A 26,071-nucleotide genomic window follows, 5' to 3' on the forward strand; every position below is an offset into this window, starting at 1 on the left:
ATATGTACATCAGCTTTGCTTATAAATACTAAGTCCAGGCTAAACATTCGCTCTGACGAAGGGCTAACGCTCGAAACGTCAACTCTTGTAATCATTACGGTGGCTAATTTACCATTTCAACTTTGTTGATATATCCAAATTATAAACATGAAATAGCTCGAATCTCTGTTAGAACCAGTATGTACAATTGGGATTTAAGAGACTTTTCCTCCAAATAATGAGAGCATTCAACCTTCTACTAGCTTAGTTTCCTCGCTGGGGAAAAGGGGCAACGGGATAATTTCAAGTGAGAGGTGTGGGATGTATTCTAGATAAGCTACCCTTCGGGTGCTATCATCATCTAGGATACTCCCCCCACTCCCTTATCCTCTAGAGTAGTCCCCCCAACCCCTTATCCTCTAGAGTAGTCCCCCAACCCCCACCCCCTTATCCTCTAGAGTAGTCCCCCAACCCCCACCCCCTTATCCTCTAGAGTAGTCCTCCCAACCCCCCAGCCCCTTATCCTCTAGAGTAGTCCCCCCAACTCCCCAACCCCTTATCCTCTAGAGTGGTCCCCCAACCCCCCACCCCCTTATCCTCTCACGTTTGTACATTCAAAAGTGTACATGCGCTTTATTTGCTTTCAAATAAACAAGTGCCACGGATTTTGACAGATCGTTATAAAAAAATGTTTCAAAGTTTGCATGGAAACCTTAACGTGTAAAATAAATTCGCCATTACGCAAATAAGATGTTTCAGTGAAGCTTACTTCTGTTTTCTCTGTTGAATTGCTCAATTTATGGAGGATATTGCCGTAATTACAGCCCTGAATCAATCAGGTTCTTTTCACAGGCATTTCATAGTTTTAAGAAATGAATAAAAATGTTATTCACCATCCTAGGTCGGTCTGTTTTTGGAAAAACTGTAGCCTGTCTTGGATGCCACCCTCAGCCTACGGCCTCAGGTGGTAGACCCCAGGCACAGTTTTACCCAATACAGACCTCCCAGCTGGTGAATAACATATATATATTTCTCATAATGCTCATACTGGTATGCTAGTGTAGGACCCCATATGTAAACGTCCGGCTCACGCCTCTGGCACCGAACCTCGACTGCATCAGCGAGTCGGTCGATTTATCTTGTTCTCATGGAGCCTGGTGACCTCGGATTTCCTCAAACCAATATCTGGAAGGCCATTTTCTAACTCGGTAGCGATGTGAACTGTTTTGTCTGCCGATTCCTCTGTAAACTTTTGAGGTCGGTGAACATCAAATGTGCGTTGGTTAGAAGCCTTAGACGACTTTGCAGAAGACGATGACTGTTTGTTCAGTGAAATATCGACTCCCCCGGACTCGCTGCTAAGAGTAGTTTCGTCCTTTGTTACGTGCATTTTCAGTTTTCCCGCGTTCCCGAGGACTTGGAATCCTCCGTATTTCACATCTGACTTTTTACTCCCTGACACGCTTTGTAAAGACTGTTTTTCATGTTTCCGTTTTAAATTATTTGTTTTTATAAAATATGGACCTCTTTTCAGCGTAATCCTCCCTTGCTTGTTGGCTACGGTGTTTAAATGAACCATTGGTTTCTTCGAATTATTTACATGGTGTTTCTTCTTTACTTGCGAACTTACAGGCATCTTTCTCCTGGAAATCTTAGATTTGCGAAAGCTTATTGAGTTCCAACCAGCCTGAGTCACATGTACTACGGGTTTGTCCGATTTAAGGACGGGATATTCCGCTGTACCAGGCTTGACTACAACTTGTACTGAGTCGGCTTGTGCTGTTACCTTCGCTTGGTCTTTAGTTGCTAAAATTTTCAAATCCCCTGATTTGTCTTCTACTTGAAAATGTGCCTTTTGTCCGGCGCTTTCCTGAGCCCGCACATGGCACAACCAAAGAAGCATGAACAAAATACTTCTCATCACGTAAAATAACGGCGATTTACTGATATATTTTTGACTACATGCCATAAAAGCACTACCATGTCTGCAGACTTAGCTGAATTTAAAAAATGCCCCTAACCGGTAGCTACCGACTGTTTTAAACCGTCTTGATTGTCACTTTGAATAATTAATCAGGGCGAGCACCTTTCACACCCTCCAAAATCCTTTGGAAAATCGAAATAAATGTTACGGGCCTCATTTCAATTCCTATTTGTAGTCAGTGCCTTTTTATTGAAACGGACCGTTTGAGTAAATTCCCGGCTGCAACTTTAAAGTACGATAGCTCAATTTTCACCCTCACTAACTGCCACCAGGCATATTTATCGGGTGGTCTGATTTAGTCACTAGCGTTAAGAATGAATTAAAAAACACGCAGATCTTAGGAACATTACAGGCCGGACGTTGATAAAACCTATGAATTTTGCTAAGATCGTTTAATTTTCTGTTTTTATTTCTCAGCGCTAATTAATGTTTTCGTAAACTTCAGTTCATTTCAAGTGTTTATTTATCTAATATAAGCTACAACACCATAACTTGAACATGCAACAGTGCTCTGCGTATAAACTACGTAATTTACTTGATTCATTTGCTTCAGACCATTCTGAGGGATTGAGGGAATTCTGTATTGAGTCATGACAAAAACAAAGAATTGCCTTTTTGAGTTTTTAAATCTTTTTCATAAGACTAGCAACGTCTCCCAAGGTTTTAGCTCATTCGGTTAGACCATGTTTTCTTCTTAGCTCTCTTTCAATATTAATTCAACAGGTTGTTTTGTCGATACTATTTGCTAATCTGTTCCTTTGTTTGTCTTCTTCACCTGTTTACGGGCGTTATAGTAAATCATAAGAAAAAAAATTTATCATGGCAGTTTCTGGATTAACAAAATTACTTAAAATCTATTTGTTCGCTTTTTTTATTTCCATCGTCTTACTGATATCACAGACCAAGTCATCACCAGTTCCGCAGGAGTTCCAGAAGCCTCATTTCCAGGTATTTATTCTTCAATGCTTGAGAAATTTAGGACTTCAGAGCGCGAGAGCAGGAGCGATCGATTTTGCATTTGCTCGTTGACACATTTCCTTAAATTTTGACTTGGTGGCTGATCAGTTTCTGGACGCTGTACCGTCATCAAGAGAAGATTTGTTCTCTTTGGTGTATTTCATATAGTCTCTCCATTCCTTTGAACATATAGAATCACGTTCCTGTTTATTCATGCAAGAGTCGCCAATTTTGATCTTATGTTTCCTGTCGTCCTCAGGTGTGACAGTTTAAGAACAAATGGGAAATGGTGTCTGGTAAACGAAAATACCACTGAGCCCTTGTTGGTAACTACTAAACACCTCGCGCGAGCGAGGGAAAAACTGAAATTTCTTTCTGTGATGATGCGAACCCGAACTAGCTCCAACACTTTTGCGATTTTCAGTCAGGTTCTCTAATAGAATTCTATAATGAGCTATTGGCTCCACAGCCAGCTGCTGTTCGTGAAATCTGCCGACGCTCCTCCTGGCAAGAGAAGGAACGTTGGCCGAACTCTCTAAGAAAGTAACTGGGAATGAAATCGGATTAAATCACACTAAGAAGTGGTCAGGGTTATTACTGAGGCCTATGCATTCTATTCTTGACAGGTAGAACATAAGGCCGGTGTTTTATCCATCACGGCAACAAAAGATAAAGCGGACGTTGACGTCAAATCTGACACCATACGTTTGCTAGTCAAACCTGGAGACAGACAAGTTCCGGTTGGTGATGCACCGGAAGTCAAGACAGTCCACATAGAAGGAAGTTACCCACAAATTTATCCCGTATAGCAGTGAAGGGAAATCCAGCGATACATTGAACCTCTTTAGCAACGTGATCTCAGACAATTTTATACTAAAAAAATGAATACCTAAAATTAAGAAAAATGTCACAACCTTACTGGAAATGGATACGCATGAAAACCAGAAAACAAGGTTATCAGGTCGTGTTTAAATTGTAAGCTTACGGGAATGACGCCTATACCGCATGGATATAAGTAGTCGTGCGCTTACGGTTAGCAGATGTCAAGTGTACCCGAATAGAAATGAATGGTTCTTGCCATGCGGTGCAAATAGATGGCGAACAATTACGGTCACACCCTATGAATAGGGCATGCAACCTCAGCTCTCTCCAATATTTTTAAAGACTTTTCTGCTTTATCGTCGTCATCGTCAAGGCAGAAATCACGGGAGCGTGAAGACTGTCAGGCGTTATTAAGAGAAGAGAACCCATGGGACCAGAACTAGATCCGGACAGGTCTAAGGACAGATATCCTGTCCATGAACGAGCACGACAGTCCATTCCGCTGAGTCCGACATGCATGCGGATGGCGGCATGAGTTGTAGTCTCATGGGCAAACAAATAAACAGCGACTGAATGAACGTAGAGGTTGTTGTCACTAGGCTCAGTGCATTTGAATGGTGCTGGCTTAGAGCTGGTTTAGACAAACTTATTCAGCACCTATTAATCTACGAAGCTCCTCTTTCTTAAAGTACTCCGCATGTAAAGAGGCACAACATTCAAGACGGCCATTAAAAAAATTTCATTCAGTTGCAACATTTTTATTTAAGACTGCCGTCAGTTAGTTTAATTTGAGGGCACATTTTCACTAAAACACTCCTTAAGAAAACTCTTCACGGGTTTGCTGCATGGAAACATTGTTGACAAGACCAGGATCCATGATTCTCGCATCTCCACATGGTAATGTCAGTCTGAAACAGAATTAAATAAAAGCTTTTCATAATAGTAATTTGTTAAGTGTAAAATGTAGTTTCTAGTCCAGTTGCTTATGACGCCTAATCGGTATCTGAGAGGCATAGGTCTGTGTACAAAGTCCTTACTAAGCCTGCGCTGGACTGTTGTGCGGGAGGTCGAGGGTTTGAGCCCCGGCCGGACCAACACTCAAGGTCTTAAAATAATTGAGAAGAATTTGCTACCTTTCTATAACATCAAGAAATGGTTAGATATTCTAGTCTTCTCGGATAGGAACGAATAAATGGAGGTCTCGTCTCCTACAGGGTTGGGGTAGGAGACGTCAATTTCCCACACACGAGATTACTGTGTGATGGATGTCCTCCCCTGGGGTGGGATGGGTGGGGACAAAGGGGTTAGGTGTCAATCGGGACGAAAGTTCTGTTGCTTTCTCCTGCCATTCCCGTGGCGAATGAATTAAATTCTAAAAATTCTGAATTCTAAATTCTGTGCCTTAAGCAATTTTTTTCATTGCAATTTATCTGTGGGGTTAAATTCTTCGCAAGCGACTGCTCCCGCATCTATCACTTTTTGTTATTTCATTACGCTTATAGGTAAATAACAAAACATTTTTTGAGTTTGCCTGTGTTAGGTGCGCTTAGATAAAGGTTTGCAAATGTCTCAGTACATTTTCAGACGAAACCGACTCAGGGCCGGGCGTGATTATGAATTTTTCGGTGTTCGATTTTATGTTAACAGAAGTTAAGAAGTTTGTTACAGTACTGAAATAGATGGCCCTTGTTCATAGATTGAACACTGAAATGTTCATTAATAAAGAATAATATGTGGACACGCGTAGATATGGAATTTCTTTTCTAGTGTTCAACTCGATATCTCACCACTAAGTGCAGCGAACGAGTGAGATCGAGTTGAACGCGAAAAGAGAAATTTCATTTCTACAAGCTGATTGGCGATATCAAACACAAGTAAAAAATATCGTGATTTTACACGTGCGCAGTTACGGACTTTCTCATGGCTGGAAATCCATATAAAACACCGCACTTCATTGATGAAAAAACCGTGAACTCACTGGCTGAGAAACGTAATGGCTGTAAACGTATCGTCCTTCTCTAACCGGTAGAGTGGTGGCAACAAAGGAGTTCAGTTCAGTTAAAGGTGATACTCTCTGTTGAACGCTTCTGAGCTGATGATTAACAGACATGCCTTGCGGAGTCATAGGGGGTTGATCCATTTTGGCACGAAGTTCCCCTTCAAGCTTTGAACCCGTAGCTGTGTCAACTGCTGATGGGGTGGGAGCTGAGTTGCTCAATGCAAGGAGAGCGTAAGCTGCATCAATTTCTTCTTGAGTGTATTTCTTTACGGGAACAATGGTTAATCATATAATCACGAATAGCAAAAACGTAAAGTCTAATACAAGGGCGTTGCATAGGGAGAAGGTCTTTGGACATTCTACATTTGACTATCCTCTTAGTCAAGAAAACCGCAACTTCCCAAAATAATTTTTGATACTTTGCGCAAGAATCAATTCAGGCTTTGTTAAAGGGCAAGTAATTGAAAGGATGCACTTCATTGGATATAATGGGGAGCGTATTATTATAGAAACAAGATGATCGTTGCATGAAGCATGAGTTTGCAATAAATTTTGCCAGTCCTTACTTATTTTAGAGTCCATTCATGTACAGCATGCGATTGAAGAGCTTATATAAATGTCTGCCCCCGTGGCTCATTTTGCGTGCTTAAGGCCGCCATTGCGATTGGCGAGCAAAGTTATTTGCTTTTATTATTAGTCACGAAAATCTAAGAACTTTGCATTGTTTCTCGTTAACTTATAAAAGGTATAGCAATTGAATCACCCGACTGTTCCATGTTGTAAGGTACTTAAGATCGTTAAAGATCGTACACTATCCGCTTTCTACATCATTTCACGAAAACAGTGTTAATTACTTGTCAAATACCTACATTCTGATTCTTTTGTTGCAATCGATTGCTTGAGCTACAGGCCTTCTCTGAGACAGATTCCATTATAATCCTGAAAATCGACCAGGGAAGTGATTTCTGACAAAAGAAAGGTAAAGTTTGTTTGTTTTATAGATGCAATCACTGTTGTTGTTGTCGCTTTTTTTTTTTTCCCACGGAAAAATGTTTTGGAAAATTCACTGTTATGTGATAACTGATTGGTTAGTTCTTCTTTAAGGGACAGTTGATTGATTATATGATAATATCGCACCGAGATAAAGTAGAGTTTGTGACTTCCGTTACGTTCAAATAGGTTTGAGTAACAACCTGGATTTGTGATACTGTGATTGTAAAAAAAACGGTTTATCAAATGGCCTTTAAAATTTACCTTAAGAAGTTTCCTCTTGAAAAATATACGCTATCGACAGGTTGAAAGTTCAACTTGAGTCCATGGAAACAGATGACTTCATAATAGTGTCAATTTACGTGGCGCGCGCTCATCAGAAATGAGAACTACTCTCTTTCATTTTATTAATTTCAATTTTTTTAATACTATTTTTCATTTATTTAAATTTTATTATATTTTTTTTTACTTTCATTGGGGGGGGGGGGGGGAGGGGTAATTATACTGAGTAAAGACTTCCTGTTAGCCGAATCAAACTTAGGGAATTAAAGACAGTGAAGTAAGAAATAGTTGATTGCAGTGGACGAACTACTGATACACGCTACTATCGTGAACATTTTTGGAGTTTTTCGAGAAGACCGTGATAGGCGTTGCAGGGAGGGTGTGATCTTCGAAAGGGGTATCGAATGGTCCCATTCTATTTACAAGTGCTCGCAAAATTTCGCCTTTGCTCGAATTGCTCACCCTCACCCCACACGGGTGCTCGCTTGCTCGTGCTCGCAAGATTTTTGCAACTGCTCGCATTGTATGTGTATGTTTGTATGTAAATCTTTATTTAAACACGGAAAATCATCAGTTACATAATAAAAACTAAGATTAATTAACTGCTTTACATGATTGCCGCGTGGGAATCCTATATATCGACTACGTTAAGATTTCGCCTAAAATGGTTAATGGATGAAGCATTTTTTAAGTTTTTGGGCAATTTATTCCATAATATGGCCCCGCTGTAAGAGAAGCTTCGTTTCAAATAATTGGTGTTTGGTTTGGACAAGGCCAGCCTTCCCTCAGAGTTTCTTATGTCGTACACAGAGTGACGCTGAGAGAAAAGACTTTGTAGATATTCGGGAGCAAAGTTGTTCATAATTACATAATTACATAATATACATAATTACATAATTACATAATTACATAATTACATAATAACATAATAACATAATTACATAATTACATAATAACATAATAACATAATAACATAATAACATAATTACATAACTACATAATTAGATAATATACATAATTACATAATATACATCATTAGAGTTTTTTGTCTCTCTCGTCGAAGAGATAGCCTCTCCCAATCGAGGGTGGAGAAAAGGTGGTTTAAGCTCGTATCAAAGGGTAATTTAGTAATAATTCTGGCTGCCCGATTCTGTAATTTTTGGAGCTTATCGCTTAAGTAGCCACTTAAACAGTCCCAGACGGGGCTGCAGTAATCAAAATGAGGCATAATCAAAGCGTTATAAATTCTCGTTAACATGTGCTCGATTGCTCGAAATTTCGTTAATCCTGCTTTGTAGTTATTTTTTATTCAGATATAAACGATAAATCAGTTATGATATGATTAAAACAAAAAGATTGAAATATCCCTACCTCCGGCTTCAGTCTTTCTTCAACAGTTCAGTCTGTAATTGTTTTGGAGGCGCTGTCTGTACTATCGGAAAAACGCACGAAGCTTCATGACAAACATTTCGCTTATTGATTTATACTTTATCATATGTCATTGTCGCAGGCTTTCTGCTTGAGAGGGGTACAGTTTCGCAGTTCATATATGTGATCGTTCACCTATTCACTTGTTTCTTAGGTTATTAACAAGTACCCAAAAGATTTCATTTCTGTTAATACTGGTTTTGCTTTTCACTCAGTAGATTTGCTTTGATTGCTCGAAGCTAGCCTTACAATTGTTGATTCCTTGACCAGTTTCCCGGGTATTTTAACCACTGACTTAAACCTTCTTTCGCTTGAACAAGAAAACGAGACTGTAACACGATCTATTTACCAGGAAATTCTGATAGGAAGCTCGACATAACGGTAGGTGACATAATCTCCTATCATAGGAGACAAAATACTTGCAACCTTTGTTGATCTAAATTCCCAGTTATTTGAGCAAATTATCAGGGTTTGTAGACATGATGGATTTTCCAGTGTGCAATGGGAAATAAAATGGACGGAGCCATGATATTTTGAAACAGTGTACCCCGATCGCATTTTGTAGCGGTTTTTTCTTCCTTGGAAACTTCTTGGCCTTTAGTAATAATAACTATTAAAATCTGATGCCAAACGGTGGCATATCAGTAAAACCCGATTAATTAAACAAAACAACATTGACAACAACCCTCGGTCGTTTGGGCTTTACCGGAAATTCTTTAATGAAATGTTGCTTTAATCATTTTGATCAGAGTTACTAACTCTGTTTTGATTAAAAATTAAAGGCCTAGCCAAATGAGGAGACATGTCTAGAAACTTAATGTCTCCATGTCGCGCGGAAACACGAAATGTAAGAATTCTTCTCGAAAGGCACTCGCGAAGGTAGAAAGTAATCTAGAGAAATACTACTATTACCAGTACTATTTGACCCTCAGAGCTACTACAACAGCTTGTCAGATCTGTACGGCTGCAGCTGGTTAGATTCTAAAAGCCTCCAAATAAATAAAGCTTGATTGTGTTGAATCTTTTTCAGTCGATCAGCGGGAAACCAGTTTGCCGATCATCGACACCGAAGCCCAAAATGCTTGTTAAACCGAATGTCACGTTATCTACATTTCATAAGAACTATATAGCCAAAAACTTTCCATACATTTTAGCGTCGGGTTAGAAAGAGATGGAAAACTTTAGATTGCGGGCTTTGGATCTGGTACATCTCCTTTAGAGCTCTTGAAGTTCTTGAGCGTCCACCCTGACTGACTCATGTGAAACAAGTGGGGCCCAGTTGGCTGTAAGATGCTGGGACTGGTTGAACCACCCTAGCTTTGCACCTATTGTTCAGTTTTGGAAGTGTCAGCCAGATTATTAGCTATTACCTGGCGCAAAACAACGTATCCTATTAATAAAAGAGAGATTCCGGCTTGCGGAAAATTTACGAAGTACTCTAAGTGTTCGCTGCTCGTCATCTGTATTTTTCTAAAGTGCTCACTGCTCGCCATCTGTATTTTCTAAAGTGCTCGCTGATTGCAAGAAAAATTTGACAACTGCTCGTTCTCGCAAAAATAAATACACTGCTCACATGCTCGCAAATGCTCGCCAAGACCATTTGATACCCCTTTCGAAAAAAAGAAAGAAAAGAAGAACGAGCGCGGAATATAGAGTCAGCGGTAATTTCTTGTAGGGAACGAGCTATTCATGTAATTAGAATTGTAATATACTCACCATGAGTATTTTTAAGATGGCGGCGTCTCGACGGAGGAATATTAAGTATAGTAATTCTTGACCAAGAGCTGTGAAGTTGTCTCCGTAGTAGTCAAAACGATGACTAAGCTATGGTTTTTATTCACGTTTGTTCTTTTCCCAAAATACCTTCTGCAATCGGTGTTTGGAGGTAAGCCAAGACACCGGAGTTTGTATTCTATAAAGCCTGTGAGTCTGTATGTGTTTATATACTTCTGTATGTCTAGCAGCCGGACAGGTTTTTTAAATTATTCCTTGTCTGGCATTCACAAATCTTTACAGAATTTCTCCTAATAATTAATTGGAAATCCTTAATAGAATCAGATGCTTGTTCAGAAATATCAAGCGATTACAAAACTTACTTTGGTTTTCAATGGACGAATTTTTTTGGCCAGTGCATGCCGTAGAGTTGCTAGGTTTTCAGACTACCAGACGTAGAGTATTTTAACCAAATTATTTATGAAAGATGTATTCCAAATACATCCTTCATTGATTCTGATGCTCGCACGTAAAGATACATGATAAATGATAAATTGTTGTATCACATGTGCAGGAAACATAATACTTAATCTTGCTGTTGGTATTGAGAAAGTAACACTTGTTTTTTCGGTATGTGCAGACGATATTTTTCCTAGGAACCCAATACTCTCCATTAATTTGTTTTCCCATTTGATGTTGCACACTCTGTCTTTTGCTTGCCAGTGATGTTATTCATCAGGTAATTTCTGTATTTCTAATAACTGGCTGAACTTAAAAGACTTTTTATTTTGCTTTCCAACTCTATAGGGAAGGTAAATATTAACTTGACAAACTTCCAGGAAGGTATAATTGTTGTACCTGAGAATGTTCAAGAAGGATCATTACAAGTACAATTGACAGGAGATTTTGTTTCTATACCTGTAAGTTTGCTATGAGCAACAATTTTGCATTTTATGGAGGGATGTGATCAAAATTTCCAGATAATTCTACTTTTTGCTTTCATCGATTTAGGAACTGGGTGGAAGACATTATTATTGTGTTGTTCGTTGTGACATGTTATTGCTTGATAACAAGCAAAACCAGTGCAGGTGCATGTCAAGTATATCCAAGAGGAACTGGCTGGTGTACAAAAAAGTTTAGGCTCTCTCTCTCTCTCTCTCTCTCTCTCTCTCTCTCTCTCTCTCTCTCTCCCCACTCTTCCCCATTTCCTCCCTCTTCTCCCTCTCATCCCTTTTTCCCCTCTCTCCCTTCTTCCCCCACTTTCCCTTCTCCCCCTCTCCTCCCTCTCCCCCCTTTTCCCCTCTATTTCTTTCTCCCTCTTTACCCTTAACCCCTCTCTCCCTTTCTCCCTCTCACCCTCTCCCCCTCTCCCCCTTTCCCTGTTTTCCCCTTTCCTCCTCTCTTTCCCTTTTCCCCTCTCCCTCTCTCCCTCTCTCTTTCCCTTTTCCCCCTCCCTCTCTCCCCTCCCCCTTTTCCCTTTTCTCCCTCTCCCCCCTTCACCCCTCTCTGCCCACTAGAATTAATAACCATGCCTGTGTCACATGTGGGTGGAGTTCTTCCTAGTTTTCTGCTTTCTTTGAAGGAGTATTTGAATCCCCCAATTATCTTTAGTTATTTTCTTTGCAAAGATCATCTCACCTGATTGAAACATTGCATCAATGCTACTTGTGTCCCTGATTAGTTCACATAAGTGATCTGGCTGGTAATAGGATAAGACACTGGTAAAGTTCGTCACTTTTATTAAAGAGTTATGCTGATATCAAAATTTGTATTAAGGTTACAGTCATTTGCAGCACTTTGGAAACTGGTCCTGGCTTGACAAGTGTAGAATTTATTAATTCCTCTGCACCTGTTGGTTGTACACAAGTTAAATTCAGGTGTGAATTTATACAACATTATGATACAGTGCAACTGCAAGGTTTCATTTTATACTCCAAATATATCAGTTGTCAGAAAGTAATGTAGTGTACTTGATGTAAACTTAATGACTAACAAGAATGGGCAATAAATATGCAGGGATTTACTATGTTTTATTTCTACACACAACTAGCTTCCAAATTGCATTGTGTCATGGTCCCATGCAGATGCATTCAAATAGCAAAGCCTGGTATTCTAACTTTCTAATCGAGCATTAGCCTTTCATCAGAGCCCTATCCCTCCTTCAATGGCTTGATACTTAAAACATTAGCTTCAGAAACCCTTTGCATTATCAACTCAGTTGATAAACCAAATTACATTTTAATGCTCAGTTGATTTGTTTTATTTTGGTCAACACAATCTCATAGTTTTTCCAGAGTGTTAAAGGTGAATAAGTGATAAAATATGATCAGCTTAACCCTTTAACTCCCAAAAGGGATGAACAAGTAACTTCTCCATGTAGTATCCATACATTATGCACCAAACAGATCATGAGAATACTCAAACTAAGCAGGTAGAAGTTGTTATCCTCATCTAACACCAAATTTTTTATACTATTTTACAAGGAAATGTGCTAGAGGGGAGAATTAACCATTGGCTCTTGTGAGGTTAGGGGTTAACTATATGTAAATGACTCAGGTCACCAGATATTTATAATGTACACTGTATTTCTTTTGCAGGATAATATCACCTGGTCGGCCTGTTACAATCCAGTGCTCTGGACAGAGTGAAGAGGAATCAACAGGAAACAATGCGTAATTGTTTTTGATTATCTATTATTCCTTTTTTTAAAGTTTAGAAAAAAAAGAAAAAATGTCAGCAAGATACACCGAGACATTGGAGAGGAGGCTGAACTACATACATTATGATAAAGTTATACCCGAAGGAAGAGGAATTGGATAATGTTTGCACTCAAATTTGTTCAAATTAGCTAATTTACGTGTAAAAATTGCAACAACTACTGTGACAGATGGGTTCTGTTATAATTCAGTGCTGTAATAATGGCATCTTATTGAAGAGATATGGTTTTCTGGAGAGTCCCCTGAAGAATTGGTGGGAATGGTTGGTTAATTTTTTTTTATCTCCCAGAATATTTTTCTCCATGTAAAAGACACTTATTTGAAAGTCAGTGTCATAAAGCTGTTGTTGCATAAGTTGTGCTGATTATTTTTTTCAGATTGCTGCATGTTACTAAGGCACCAACTGTCCATGTTTGCCCAGATGTTGTATTACTAAAGAGATATCTTCCTAAATCATCTTTCCAAGTGCAGTTCAGGTGAACGTATAATGTACTTGTAGTGTTATAATATTGGTTAATTGCAGAAGAACAACCTAGACATGTTGCTGAGTAAGGCTTACAGTAATGTTCATTAGACAACTTATAAAGAAATGGATATAAGCACAAACAGTTCAAGGCACACGGGATATGTGAATGTGGTTCTTTTAAATGACAGTACTGAAGTGTTACCATCAGACCCATTATGAATGAAATACATGAAATAATTAATAATTATTCGCCAGAGGCGAGGTGAATATCGTCAAATAATCCCCGAGACGAAGTTGAGGGGATTATTCGACAATTTTCACCGAACCTGAGGCGAATAATTGTTTTAGTATAATTTCAGAGCTGAACAACAGAGAAATTTCTAAAATCATAACAATTTAGTAACATTTATTAACATTTTTAACATTTTATATAAACTGCGTGGAGTGGTTTATATAGCGTCATATAAGGAACCGCTCGACCAATCAGATTGCGGGAAACTCTTTGCTCATCTCTGAAATTATACTAAATGACTGTAGTACTTTCAAATGACACTATTGAAGTGTTACCATTAGACCCATTAGGATTTTCACTGTGTAACAATTATTGACTGAGGTAATGATCTACAAGTTTCATCTTACACAGTTCTAAAAATAATCAGTGCAACATTTGATTTAAATATTGATGTGGGTTGACAAAAAGTCCTGTCTGTGAATTCTTGGGACAGAGAGTCTTATGATGGCATAAAGTGGGGACTGTAGACTATATACAGGATTTGTACTGGTCCTGGAAAAAGTGGAAAGTCCTGGAATTTGAAATCGACAATTTCTAGGACTGAGAAGTCCTGGAAAAGGCTATAGTTTCTGGAAAGTCCTGGAAATCTGCTTAACTTAAGCCATAAAGTTTTCAGAATTTATGTTATAAGGAATACATATAGACCAAAGGAAAATTGATTTTGAAATCTTGGGAATGAAAAGGTTTAAGATGAAATTTGGAGTCCTGGAAAAATCAATCTGAGTCCTAAGTCATACTGGTTTTAAGGGGTGCTTCTGTCACTCCTGCTAAGGAATTTGATTGATCATTTTTATTCTTATCTACTTTTCAAATACTAATAAATTTATATACTCTATTAGGATCCTCACATATTTTATATATTATGTTACATATTTTATGTTTTATTTTTACCTAATTTTCTCACTTATTTCTTTTTTTTCGGTCAAGCATTTAATACATGAGCCTCATTTCTTGGAAGTTATGGCAACCACTTCCCACGTCATCAATAATAAATAAGTTATCTATATTAGGTTACATTATATGCTCCTCATATTTTAAAATCAAATCATAAAATCTGCTTTCTTCTTCAGTGAGGAGATTAAAGGTTCATCTGTTGTTGTCCAGTGTACTCCCATTGAGGCGGATGGTAAGTATGTTTGCCTCTTACAGAGTAAGAGAGACTGGAGTCTATTTGCCTTCAAAGCTATCTGTTTTGTTAGAGCTTTGAACAGCTGTATGTTTCTCCTTTTCACAGCCCTGATGTCTTTGCATTTTCATCATGGGTCTGAAAAACCAGCAGCCCTCTAGCTCCTTTAACTAAAAGTGATACAAATTTAACTAAGAGAAATGCAATCTGTCTTGGCCCTTAAAAATAATGTGATTGGACAGTGTGAATGTAATTTTCTAATTGGTGGTTTTGTCATAAAGAATCTAATGGTCTAATGTTCAATTTTGTGTGGGAAGTAAGAATTTTTGTCTTTGTGACATCTTTGTGACAAGATGAAAAACATCTTTCATTGAGATAATTATGTTACCTATCTCTGACTGTCACAGTAGCCAAGGCCCAAACACATATTTTTCATTTCTATTTTGGAAACACAAACCATTTTTAGGGAATGGATGTTAAAATATTTTGTGACTGTATGAAAAGGTAGTTTCATCCAATGTGTTATCTGTTTATCTTCACCCTTGTTAGGCGACTCTTCAGTGCTACAGATAAAGTTTACAGAGACAAGTGTTGATGTTGGTGCTTCCAAAGCTCAGGTGTTAAGTGAATTTTTAGAGTACAGCCAATTGTTCTTTCTAGTTGCTAGATGCTATAAACTGGACTGTCTTATTAATTTGTATGATATGGTACGTACTATGAACTTGCTGATCTTGATGAAAAGAAAATGTTCATAAGTTTCACCAGATTATTCATTTAGTGACAAAAAGTAAAACCAAACCAACTAGAAATGCAGTGGTGGATTACTTCCAACACTGAGTTGACAACTGCTTGTTACAAAAAACACTTGGAAAGTAATCATCTCATTTCTCTGTTATCAAAGTTCACATGTTCCCTCATTATTCTGCTTACTTCGGCATCCTTTCCTTGACTTGATTCTCATTGGTTTGGTTCTAAAGGTGTCTTACGAATTAGTATCAGTTGGTAACCCTGTGCAAGTGATATGCAGAGCAGATTCCTCTAACAGGACAGCATCACCAGTATCCTCAGCAGTCAACAAGGCTACCAGCAGAGTAAGTGGGACTTCTGTGACTTCACCTTCACCGACAAGTGTACCATTAACAACATCAACAGTGACTGTGGGTAGAGACAGAAAGAAAAGGAGCGTTGATGTGCTCTCTCCTGACAGGGTAGTGCATCAGTATTTTTTCAACAATTCAGCAGGTAATAAAATGTTTATCGCTATACTACACGCAGTTTATTGCACCCAGCTTTTCTAGCGTGGGCGAAAATCTGTGGGAAACTAAAGATGAGATGGTACCATCTGTCTCTCTCAACACTGGAAACAAAAAAAGTTTGAGATAGGGCGCTTTGGACATAGTTAATAGCCAAGGACGGAAAAATAGACCATAAAGTATTTGAATAGAAGTGCACGTATTCAGTAAAACGTATAAGGTTTGCTACATATCCACAGGAATTCTAGGTAAAGGAGGTTTCATTATTTTGTTGGTAAAATTAAAAAGGATTTCAGCATTTTGATTGTTAGAATGTGCGTCTAACTTTTAAGACAGCTTTCACCATTCGGTTCTGTCGAAGGAAGTGTTTATAAGTCTAATTCAGGAGTTCTTGTCTGAGCACCATTTTTAAGTTGCGTATTTTCCCCCGAATACTACTTTTAGTGGTTCCCGTGACTTTTTGAATTATCATGTGGTTACTGTCTACCCTCAGGACCCACTGTGACGTTTGCTATGGATGTTTCCCCTTTGCGGATTCTCCCGCCAGTGGGCTTCATCCGGGTACCTAGCGGGAGATTTAGCGCGGTCTTGGCACTAGACAAACCAGCTGAGGACCTTGTGGACGTCACGTGTTCAGTAGATGTTGTACCACGTGGGACAGATTTACAGAACACTTCAGAAGTGTGTTCCGGTCCTACTAAAGATAAAGTAACTTTTACTAACAGTTCCGTGGAAATACAACTGAACAAGAAAGACATTCAGTTCCAGGTGGGAATGAACTTTGTTCAAACCATTTGAAAAGGCCCTGTCTTTGTAGAAGAAAGTTCAACATGTATCGCTCTTGTACTCATGGATTTTGGGAAGTTTTTGATGCAAGTTGAGGGTGACTTAGGATCTAACTATCTTCTGCATTCTATGTTATCTTTCGTGTTCTTGCCTTTTTTGTTTGGCTTTGCACAACATGTGTCAAGAGGCCCACGCTTGGCTGTACTAATCCCCCTGAAGGAGTAGAACGTTTTCCCTTGGAGTTAATTACCGAGACTATCTTTGAGGGTTTGTAGGTAAGATTCCGGACTGAGCATGCTTTCATGCTGACCCTATTTAAAATTAATCCAAGCAAGCGAACAACTGTAGTAAAGGAGGGGGGGGGGGGAGGGAAATCTGATCCCGTTCCACTCACGAAGTTTAGAAAAATTCACGCGTCACATGTACTATAAAAAGTATTTCACGAGCCACGATTTAAAAAGGGACAACTCCAAATCTCACCTTACCTTTACCTTTCTGTAAAATTCACACGTCACGTATGAATTTTGGGCCTAATCACGTGTCGCGTATCGACCACACTTTAAACCTTACATGGAGATAGGTAATTCTTTTGACTATTTTGTTGTTATTTTGTTATATGGATTGTCATCGTTTCTACCTGTCATTTCATTCACTGAAACGTCCATAACCTCAATTTTTTGCCCTCTTTAGAAAGGTGAACTATTCCAGACTTTAGAATTAACTTTAAGTGAGAGTCCTGCGAGGCGCACGGAGGGCCTGGTGCGAATCACTTGTTGTGGTCAGGCTACAGTGTTGAGCCTTCTATATGCCAATCGATCAGCAGAGGCCTTCCTTTGGGTTGAACTGCGCAAACTTCAACCGATAGATTGGAACATTATAACAAGTAAGTACAAGCCAGGGGGCCGAGGGGGCGGACGGTGATTCACTATTAATTTCAAAAGTGTTCAAGTATATTTAGCATAGGTCTAGAATTTTGTGTCATGTTCTATATAACTCACGCGCGTGTCTTTCCTTGAATAAAAGGGGGCAAGTTACGCTTTAGAAACTCTCTACTGTGGTCAATTTTCATTATCAATTCAGTTGATTAAACTAAATTACCTTGTAGTGCCCCCCTCCCCCACCCACTACCACCGACGTGGCACCACAGTTTCCTTAGCCCTTTTTTGGGGCGTTTCGTTAGCCCTTCGTCAGCTCTTCGTAAGCCCTTCGCTCTTACTAAGCGCTAGAGCTCGACACGTCAGCTTAAGAAACGCTTTATGGTGGCCAACTTACAAAAACTTAATTCTCTGGCTTGAGGCAGGTTCCAGGTATTTGATGAGTTTACAAGGTTTTTTCTGTTCGGTACCTTTGTTTCCTGTTGTGCTGTGTTCGCGGCACCAAGTTAAAAAGCGCAAGGTTGTCGAAGGGTATTCAGTGGAATATTACGAGTAAATGAGTATTTGTCTCCGGGTCTTACCTCGTGGAAACTACATACTGTATCATACTTGGTATGCTCGTGAGAAAGCATTCAGAAATTGAGATCGCGTCTGGGAAAATTTCACGACCACTGCAACCTCTTGCCGCATAATTCAATAACTTCGTTTCAGTACAGATACCATTTGCAAAGTGATCGTCAAGTTATTTATCGATAGAGAATGTTTACCTGCAGGTGGCGTGAGAAAGAGCACACTGGTCTCTGATATAGATCTGACTTGTCCTTGTAATTTGAAGAAGGCGGCTTGTGACACGGGATGTTGTTGTGACCAGGTAATAGTTTAACCCTTTCAATATTAAGTTTTAACTGTTCGTACTTATCCTGGAAGTTTCAACCCATTGCAAGTTTGGCCCCTACAAGTTTACCCCCCTACAAGTTTGCCCCCCTACAAGTTTGTCTCCGGCGAGTTCGTCCCCCTACGAGTTTGACCTCTACGAGGTCGCCTGTTATGAGTCCTTCCTCGTATAAAAATGATGTTTTCACTATGCCAGAAAAAATCTATTTATTTCGACCATATACTGTTCTCATCTCGATCTCATTTCGTTCATGGCCTGAACATTTCAGAAATCAAGCTTTTCCTGTCTTTTTTATGTCCCTCTCGAAGCGAGATGGTCTCCAGTTGTTGATTAGAAGCCTATCTCTAATTTTGTAAAGTTGTTATATTCGGTACAGTTTGATCTAAAAACCCAGGATTTTGTTTATCTAATGTTTTTTTTTTCTTTTTTTTTTCTTTTTTTATTGTGGCACAATAACAACTTTACAATACATCACGAGAATCGCATTACAGTACATTACAGTACATCACTTTGTTGAGAAAAAAGAAAGAAAAAATTACATCGATGAGAAAATAAAAAGAGTATTGACAACACAAAATTGGGAAGGAAGTTAATTTTATCTAGTCTCGAAGCGCAACGACTTTTTTTTTGATGGAGATTGGCTTCGACTTGTAGGATAGCTTTTTAGGTTACCAGTTCTGGGGAAAATTTGCAAGTCACTTCACTGGTTGTACTCGCGAATATATGTGAGGTACAGCAGGAAATTTGCATGTTCATCGTGATATATTATGATTTTATCTGGAGAAAGAACAAGTTTTTCGTAAGGGAAATTCAAAGGTTGAAAAGGCGTGGAGGCGAACTTCTTGTATTTGCGTGACTGGACTAACTTAGCGTGATGGGGGTGAATTCACAAGAGCGAAAAACGTGACTAGTTTATGAAAATACAAACCTTGGCTGGTTGATTTCAAAATTTGTGGTATATGATTTACGTCCGTTATATTGTACTCTTCTGTTGCTTTTTGTTTCCTATGTTTAGTGGTTTTTAACTTTCAATAGCTGGTGTAATAGAAAGTCAATCCATATCTGATGACAACCCATTCTTTTCAGGACTGCAGCGATGTTGAAAACGAAAGTTCAACGTGTATCCCAGGATTCTTCGGAGGCGCCACGATAGAAAAGCCATTTCAGTTTAGCTGCCAGGCCTCTTGGCCCGACTCTACTGATTGGCAACCTTTGTTGTGTGTGACCATTAACAACAACCCTCTGATTAGTTACTTTTACAACCTGACCTCCCCGCCCTTAGCGCAGGATTCCTCTGGGTTTAACTTGCTATCCGCAAAGAGAAAGAGAGAAGCATTTACGTTCTCTGAAAGCGAAGAACGGCATACGAGTATTTCAAGCGGGTTTTACTCTGCAGGAACAACAATTAAAACAGCCACAAACACTGAAGCTAAAAATTATGCCAGAGCTAAACTGGGCGTCCTTTCCTTGCCACAGTCCGTCTTCAACGGTTTATGTGTCCAGAATGCAGCTGTAAGGTTTCTTGAAGATGTGTCGTCTGGATGTGTTTTTGAATCTGAAGAATCTCTTTGTAATTCGCAGTCACCGTGGAGTGCGTTGAATTATCTGATGCCTAATAAACTCAGTCAACCAGCGTGTCCAATGCCCCCGGCAGTTCTGGCAGAGGGGAGCCTTGGCGACACTGTGGGGGAAATACCTGTGATATCGAGTACGGAAGTACAGTATTTCTGTACAGATGTCGCTGACCATGTTTCCACGACGGCTCAGAAATTGGGAGACGCGAGGTGTAACTTTGATGTCGGCGACACTTTACCTCCCGCACCATTTTTTAACAAAACAAAAAGAACCTGCTCTAATGTAGTAACGAAAGTCGAATACGAGTTTACATGGTCTGGAAGGCGAATTGACGCTGTGCAGGCGCGAATTACGCTTGGTAGCGTTGCAATTCCATTAGCTAGAGATATGGCTCAGCTAGTCACATCTGATACATTCACCAACTCTGTCGGCCAGAGCTTTTCCGTTAGATTTCTTCACGCGTTGCGAAACTCTTCGAACTCCTCAAGCGCTCCAGTCCAGCGCTCAGGGAACCCAGGTTACGTACTTGGTCGTCCAGTGCTGGGCCGCCTGCTGAACAGCACAGGAGAGGTATGTTGTCAAATGCCTCTGTCTTGTCACATAATAATAATAATAATAATAATAATAATAATAATAATAATAGTAATAATAATAGTAATAATAATAATAATAATAATAATAATAATAATGAGCTTTATTTAACCAGGGAACACCATTCAGCAGCCTGTTCTCCCAGGTGTCCCTGACTTTGATCGACCACAAAAGAAACAAAGATTGGGCGGGATGTAATCGTACAAAATAAAACAAAAATTAAAACAAGACACGGAATGGATTCGAGTTATTTAGTGTCCAAAACAGTATTTGTGTGAATTCGATCATTTTAGTTTTAGGGAAGAGTGCTGCTTTGGTGTAAGCCCTCATTATTCGCTAGCAGTTTGCAAAGAAAGATACTTGCATGTACGAGAAACCAAAACCTCTGTTTCTTTTTAAATCTCTCGTTAACGCTATTTGCCGTACGAAGAACCGGGTTCTTGATCCGCATGTAATTCGATGAAGTGGTTGTTGAATAACCCAGGTATCACTTTACAAACAATTAAGTAGTTTTTGTGTGAGCAGGAGCTTTACAGTTTGCGCGCTGGACCTTGGTTCAACAATTTCAAGGAGTAGTGTTTCAAGCCTTGACCCGGTGGACGATTGCTTTGTGTTCGCGCCGGAGACAGTCTACTGTTTTAGTTCCTCTCTTCACCAAAGCTTGTCAATGGGTACTGGTTGTCTGCCAGAGAAGCTTGACTTGGGGTTTCCGGTAAAGGAGTAGCACTCTATCCAGGCAGAGTAGCTAAACCCCTCTTTATAATTTAGAAACTGGATAAATCCTGCCGAAAGAGGCAAGTTGACACCCTAGACTTTTAATGTGACCTTACAAAATTTTGTTATTTTTAATATTCCATAAGGTCACAGATGGAAAAATCCAACTTTGGTCACCAGGCTCTGATGGTGTGTGTGCGGGTTCAGCCCTCACCCCAGTTCTTTATGGAGAGGATGCCTTCTCAGGGTGTTCGGTTATGTTATCATTTGATGACATCAGCAACTGCTCTTTGTTACGCGAAACAATATTAACTCATCAGGCTCGTCTGGTTCAAGCTACGCATGTCGGTCGCACTGGCAACGTTGACCTAGATGTTCATGACGACTGGCTTCCAATTATAAGGTGACATGACCTTTGTCTGATGGTCAAGTTTGATCTCACAGTTCGTGAGACAATACGAGGTTTACCAAAAGTATTTAGATGAAAAGATGACCGTTTAGTTTATCCAAGGTTGCCTCCAGGTTAGCTCAATGGATAGAGTGCTGGACTGCTGTGCGGGAGGTCGAGGGTTCGAGCCCCGGCCGGACGCAACACTCAGGGTCTTAAAATAATTGAGAAGAATTTGCTACCTTTCTATAACATCAAGAAATGGTTAGATATTCTAGTCTTCTCGGATAGGGACGAATAAATGGAGGTCCTGTCTCCTGCAGGGTTGGGGTAGGAGACGTAAATTTCCCACACACGAGATTACTGTGTGATGGATGTCCTCCCCTGGGGTGGGATGGGTGGGTTAATAGAGGGCCACAGGATTATCAGTTTAACTACTGACACGTGCTACCCTCTTGAAATAAAGTCTCTCTCTCTCTCTCTGTCTCTCAGTTAATCACAGTTTTGCGTCATAGTAAGACACAAGACAGGTTATCGCTTAAAATCATTTGAACTCATAAATAGCTCCTGTATTTCTGGCCGTTAGCAGTTGACCAGGGTTGAGCTTTTGCTGTTCTTAATTTGATTTATGAATGTAGAATCGCAACCAGTTATGTTATTTTCTTGTTAGAGAACCGATAACCAACAACTCGGGCGAGTTCTCAGAAAGCGGATCGTGTTCTGGAATCCCAAGCGGGCTGATAATTGAGATGCTGGTGACAGAAGCCGGAAAATACGCAGGAGTACCCCAGATGGAAATAGTGGGAACAAGGATCAAGTAAGTCTAGCCTCAACTCCTGCAATACCTAACCTTCAGCAAGAACTACTTTCAACGACAGACTCTCCTCAACAGGCGTCAGCTATTACCGGCACCATACAAACGACTTATTCACGACATTTAATAATAATTATTTAATATTTGTATTTGCGCAAATTAACATTTGAGTATGATCAAATGCGCATTACAACACTTTCGGGATCTTTAGCCGGACTGCATCAAGCAGTTTACAATATCAATCAAAGGAAGTTGAAGGTTCCCCCCCCCCACAATTCCCAGTAAACAGGCCAGACCACATCACAGTAATCTCATGAGTGAGTTGCCTAACCAAATTAACTAATTAATAGATGCAGGAGACGGGACTTACGGTTTAGTCGTCCTTATCCGAGAAGACTAGAATGTCTATCCATTTCTTGATATTATAGAAAGGTAGCACATTCTCCTCAGATATTTTAAGACCTTGAGTGTTGGTTCGGCCGGGGCTCGAACCCTCGACCTCCCGCACAACAGTCCGGAGCTCTAACCAATTGAGCTAATCGGGAGGCGGTTTACACCGCAAACGAACAAAAAAGAAACGACCAAACATTACCAGCGAATCAAAACATTGTTTACACACTTTATGCAAACCGGACTTACTTATAAGTAACTCTAGTGACAACAACTCTCAGTCCTTTGACTTGGTTGTCGAAACGTCAGTCACCGCCATTGACAACAGTCTTTCTCCGGACCAGACTACACAACCACAAACACATGTTATCCCGGGTTCAAACCATATACTGTATTACTTAAGTTGTTAGTTGCAAACATATAAAAAGTTTACAGCAGCGTGTTTAATGAAAACTAACTCTACACTAGCGGCTTACATGTATAAAAATGATGTTTGTTCAAACAAAAGAGTCGCCTGTTCTAATTTTGCGCAATAGAAAGCGGGAAAAATTTGATAACGATCATAAACTTCTAAGTATATTTCCCACTCACCCTTCTTTCGTATTTATGTCAATGATTTATGTTAGATACCAGTACACCACCTGGCGACTTAGTTGTGTCAGCGGTTACGGTTTGAGTTGTTCTGCACCCATAACAAACACAAGTGTCACACAAGTAGTGCCCAGCCCCTCCGCAATCACACCGTCAGCTGCAAGTGCCTCGGTCGGTGTCAATATTTCGAATTCATCGGTTACACCAGCCAATCAGAACTCGAGTATCACGGAGAACGGCACGGACACGAGAGAATACGCTCCTCTTCTCCAGTACTTTATGCTGACAAGTTCGGTTGTTTTTATCAGGGTTCCCTCCGTAAAACCGCAGCCAGTAAAGAGGTAAAAGAAAGAAACCCGTATTTTTTTTGTGAGAATTGTCCATCATTTTGTTGAACAATCTTTCTCCCTCGTGTAGCTGGTATTTTCGATAAGAGAGGGGGGAGGGGCGGGAGTTTTGGTTTTTCCAGCCGATGAATCGGCGTGCCACAGTGTTGGGTTTAAAATGTTCCTGCAATTATACGACCCACGTTGAACAGGTAAACCGTAAAATGCAAATTATTTTCAAGAAGCAGCTGAATCACTAGGACAAATCCTCATGACCAATATGTACTCGGACCGTTCCGCGCTTCAAGCCGAAAGGCTGGGCCTAGAAAAAAAAGGGTTTTTTTTGTTTCAACTCGTCTAGTCTGTATAGGTAACCCGCAGGGCCTTTCATAGGCACACACGAAAAAAATTCCTATTTTCCTTTTAATTTTTCCTTCATTTATGGTGGTCGTGTCCTTTCTTGCTAGGACGGTGGATCTAAGTGGAATATGTTACAGAGAAGTCTGCAAAGAAGAGCTGTTTTTTCCTTTAACAGAAGCTTATCAAGGGGAGCCTCGTGACAAGGCTATTGCACTGTCTCTGTTCCTAATTTTCTTGGCTCTGGTTACATTTGCTGTTACAAAGCCTTGGGGATAACACACTGTTTCTCTTGTCATCTGATAATGGTTTCAGTATAAAACGCTGTTAAAACGTGTACTTAAGTGGTCGAGCTTGGTAATTGAACTACACGTGCGCCAAGCGACGAGGAAGATTTTATTAAGTGCGCTGGTAAAATGCTCCGTGTCAGAATACGCAAGATCTAAGCGCCCACATCGGTTGTCGGTAAGCTAAAAAGTTGCGAAGGACCCCAGTAGAAAGGTTACTAACACTTGGTACTCTTTGGATACGAAAGAGCGAGTGGGAAGACACTCCTCAAGAGTCGACTGTTTGAGTGACTTCTGGTATCCTCTTGGATATTTTTGAAGACTTTCCCAATTAAAAGTCAAGAACAAGGAGTACACATTTAACGTCAGAGGTTGAATTTATTATTTGAATTCGTTGCTTTTTCAACTGACTGGCTCTAAGCTTTGTGCTATCAAGCAGAGAACCCGATGATAATAGCCGTCGAGGCCTTCTTAACACTGTTTGAGACGTCATTTGTTTCTCTAATAAGGATCAATTCCATATGATTTGTGGGTGCCGCTTCATACACTAAAGACTTAGTAATTCATGAAGTAAATTGGTAAACAGCGTCCTCGGTGGAAACCTTCCGTAAACGAATAGATAGTTTTGAACAGATCTGAGCAGGAAAATCGCGGCTGATACGCGGGCATAGTTGCGAGTATTATTCTTCAGTACCCACCGAGGGAGTGAAACCTAATCCTGCGATAGGGAATGTCTCAGTACAGTAAAATAGTAGATCAGATAAACAAGAAAGGATACACTCCTGTAAAGCGTCAGCAGTTTACTGAACTTCTGTGAGGTTATTTAAAAGCTAGGATATTTAACAACTATACACCGAAGTGGAGGTTGTAAGTGGTGGATATTTACCGAGCAGCGAAGCAGTGAGGTAAATATCCACCGCTAACCACCTACACTGAGGTGAATAGTTGTTTTAGTATATACTAAGGCAGTGAGATAATATACACCACCCAAAATTGATTTGAGTGATTTCTTCGCTTGTCACGGATGCAAACCGGGACGCTATTTTTTTCGAGTTGCTCGGAGGTAAATAGCAAAGGATATTCGGAGTTTGACTAGCCAATCAGAGCGCGCCTTCAACGCTATCCACTGTTTTAGTATATACTAATGAGAGTTATTTCGAACTCTTTGAGAGCACCCCTTCCCTTGAGAGTGAATAGCACCCAATTTCTCCTTACAACATAATCCCTGGCACACATTAAGGCCAGGAAAATAAAGTAAATGATCACTAAAGAGAGTCTTGATTGTTAAACAAATTCTCCTAGTCAGCACCTAAGGAAAAATGTGGAGAACAGTATCGAGAATGTGAATACTGATGTTAGGATGTAAAAGGTAATGACCAAGTCTCCCGCCCCAGTTCTCTGGGGCGAGAGAATTGTCATTCCCCCTTGAAAGTGCTCCTGGAAAGTGCTGTGGAAACTCTAAGAGGAAGGCGAG

At 39.9% G+C, this 26,071-nt stretch overlaps 4 protein-coding genes across 4 annotated transcripts; 2 read left to right on the forward strand and 2 right to left on the reverse strand.

Annotated features, from left to right (window-relative positions):
- Positions 1 to 584: 584 nt before the first annotated feature.
- Positions 585 to 1,992, reverse strand: LOC111322155 (uncharacterized). The gene has a single exon (XM_022925210.2). It carries the CDS (start codon positions 1,946 to 1,948, stop codon positions 1,097 to 1,099), a length of 852 nt encoding a protein of 283 aa, XP_022780945.1. The 5' UTR covers positions 1,949 to 1,992; the 3' UTR covers positions 585 to 1,096.
- Positions 1,993 to 2,406: 414 nt separating this feature from the next.
- Positions 2,407 to 4,488, forward strand: LOC148717651 (uncharacterized). The gene is made up of 2 exons (XM_088743978.1): positions 2,407 to 2,911; positions 3,547 to 4,488. The coding sequence occupies exons 1-2, from the start codon at positions 2,783 to 2,785 to the stop codon at positions 3,727 to 3,729; spliced, it is 312 nt and encodes a 103-aa protein (XP_088600104.1). The 5' UTR covers positions 2,407 to 2,782; the 3' UTR covers positions 3,730 to 4,488.
- Positions 4,489 to 4,512: 24 nt separating this feature from the next.
- Positions 4,513 to 7,107, reverse strand: LOC111322152 (uncharacterized). Its single transcript, XM_022925206.2, has 4 exons — positions 6,996 to 7,107; positions 6,611 to 6,706; positions 5,721 to 6,005; positions 4,513 to 4,650 (listed from the first exon to the last, which is right to left on the reverse strand). Exons 2-4 carry the CDS (start codon positions 6,671 to 6,673, stop codon positions 4,573 to 4,575), a joined length of 426 nt encoding a protein of 141 aa, XP_022780941.1. The 5' UTR covers positions 6,674 to 6,706; positions 6,996 to 7,107; the 3' UTR covers positions 4,513 to 4,572.
- A 3,053-nt stretch (positions 7,108 to 10,160) lies between these two features.
- Positions 10,161 to 25,867, forward strand: LOC111322087 (uncharacterized). The gene is made up of 16 exons (XM_088742687.1): positions 10,161 to 10,326; positions 10,962 to 11,074; positions 11,931 to 12,031; positions 12,752 to 12,826; positions 13,249 to 13,347; positions 14,700 to 14,755; positions 15,305 to 15,372; positions 15,733 to 15,997; positions 16,502 to 16,776; positions 17,485 to 17,677; positions 18,443 to 18,540; positions 19,651 to 20,709; positions 21,591 to 21,847; positions 22,503 to 22,649; positions 23,663 to 23,968; positions 24,421 to 25,867. Exons 1-16 carry the CDS (start codon positions 10,257 to 10,259, stop codon positions 24,587 to 24,589), a joined length of 3,351 nt encoding a protein of 1,116 aa, XP_088598813.1. The 5' UTR covers positions 10,161 to 10,256; the 3' UTR covers positions 24,590 to 25,867.
- The last annotated feature ends 204 nt before the right edge of the window (positions 25,868 to 26,071 follow it).

This window comes from Stylophora pistillata, chromosome 13 (assembly GCF_964205215.1).
Source record: "Stylophora pistillata chromosome 13, jaStyPist1.2, whole genome shotgun sequence".
Taxonomy (NCBI): domain Eukaryota; kingdom Metazoa; phylum Cnidaria; class Anthozoa; order Scleractinia; family Pocilloporidae; genus Stylophora; species Stylophora pistillata.

Coding starts and splice junctions, on each gene's coding strand:
- LOC111322155 (XM_022925210.2), bottom strand. CDS start 1,948: ATGGCATGTAGTCAAAAATATATCAGTAAATCGCCGTTATTTTACGTG.
- LOC148717651 (XM_088743978.1), top strand. CDS start 2,783: ATGGCAGTTTCTGGATTAACAAAATTACTTAAAATCTATTTGTTCGCT. Junction 2,912..3,546: donor TCCAGAAGCCTCATTTCCAG/GTATTTATTCTT, acceptor TATTCTTGACAG/GTAGAACATAAGGCCGGTGT.
- LOC111322152 (XM_022925206.2), bottom strand. CDS start 6,673: ATGGAATCTGTCTCAGAGAAGGCCTGTAGCTCAAGCAATCGATTGCAA. Junction 6,006..6,610: donor TGCAACAAAAGAATCAGAAT/GTAGGTATTTGA, acceptor GTTCCCGTAAAG/AAATACACTCAAGAAGAAAT. Junction 4,651..5,720: donor GCCATTACGTTTCTCAGCCA/GTGAGTTCACGG, acceptor ATTCTGTTTCAG/ACTGACATTACCATGTGGAG.
- LOC111322087 (XM_088742687.1), top strand. CDS start 10,257: ATGACTAAGCTATGGTTTTTATTCACGTTTGTTCTTTTCCCAAAATAC. Junction 12,032..12,751: donor TGTACACAAGTTAAATTCAG/GTGTGAATTTAT, acceptor TTTCTTTTGCAG/GATAATATCACCTGGTCGGC. Junction 14,756..15,304: donor TACTCCCATTGAGGCGGATG/GTAAGTATGTTT, acceptor CACCCTTGTTAG/GCGACTCTTCAGTGCTACAG.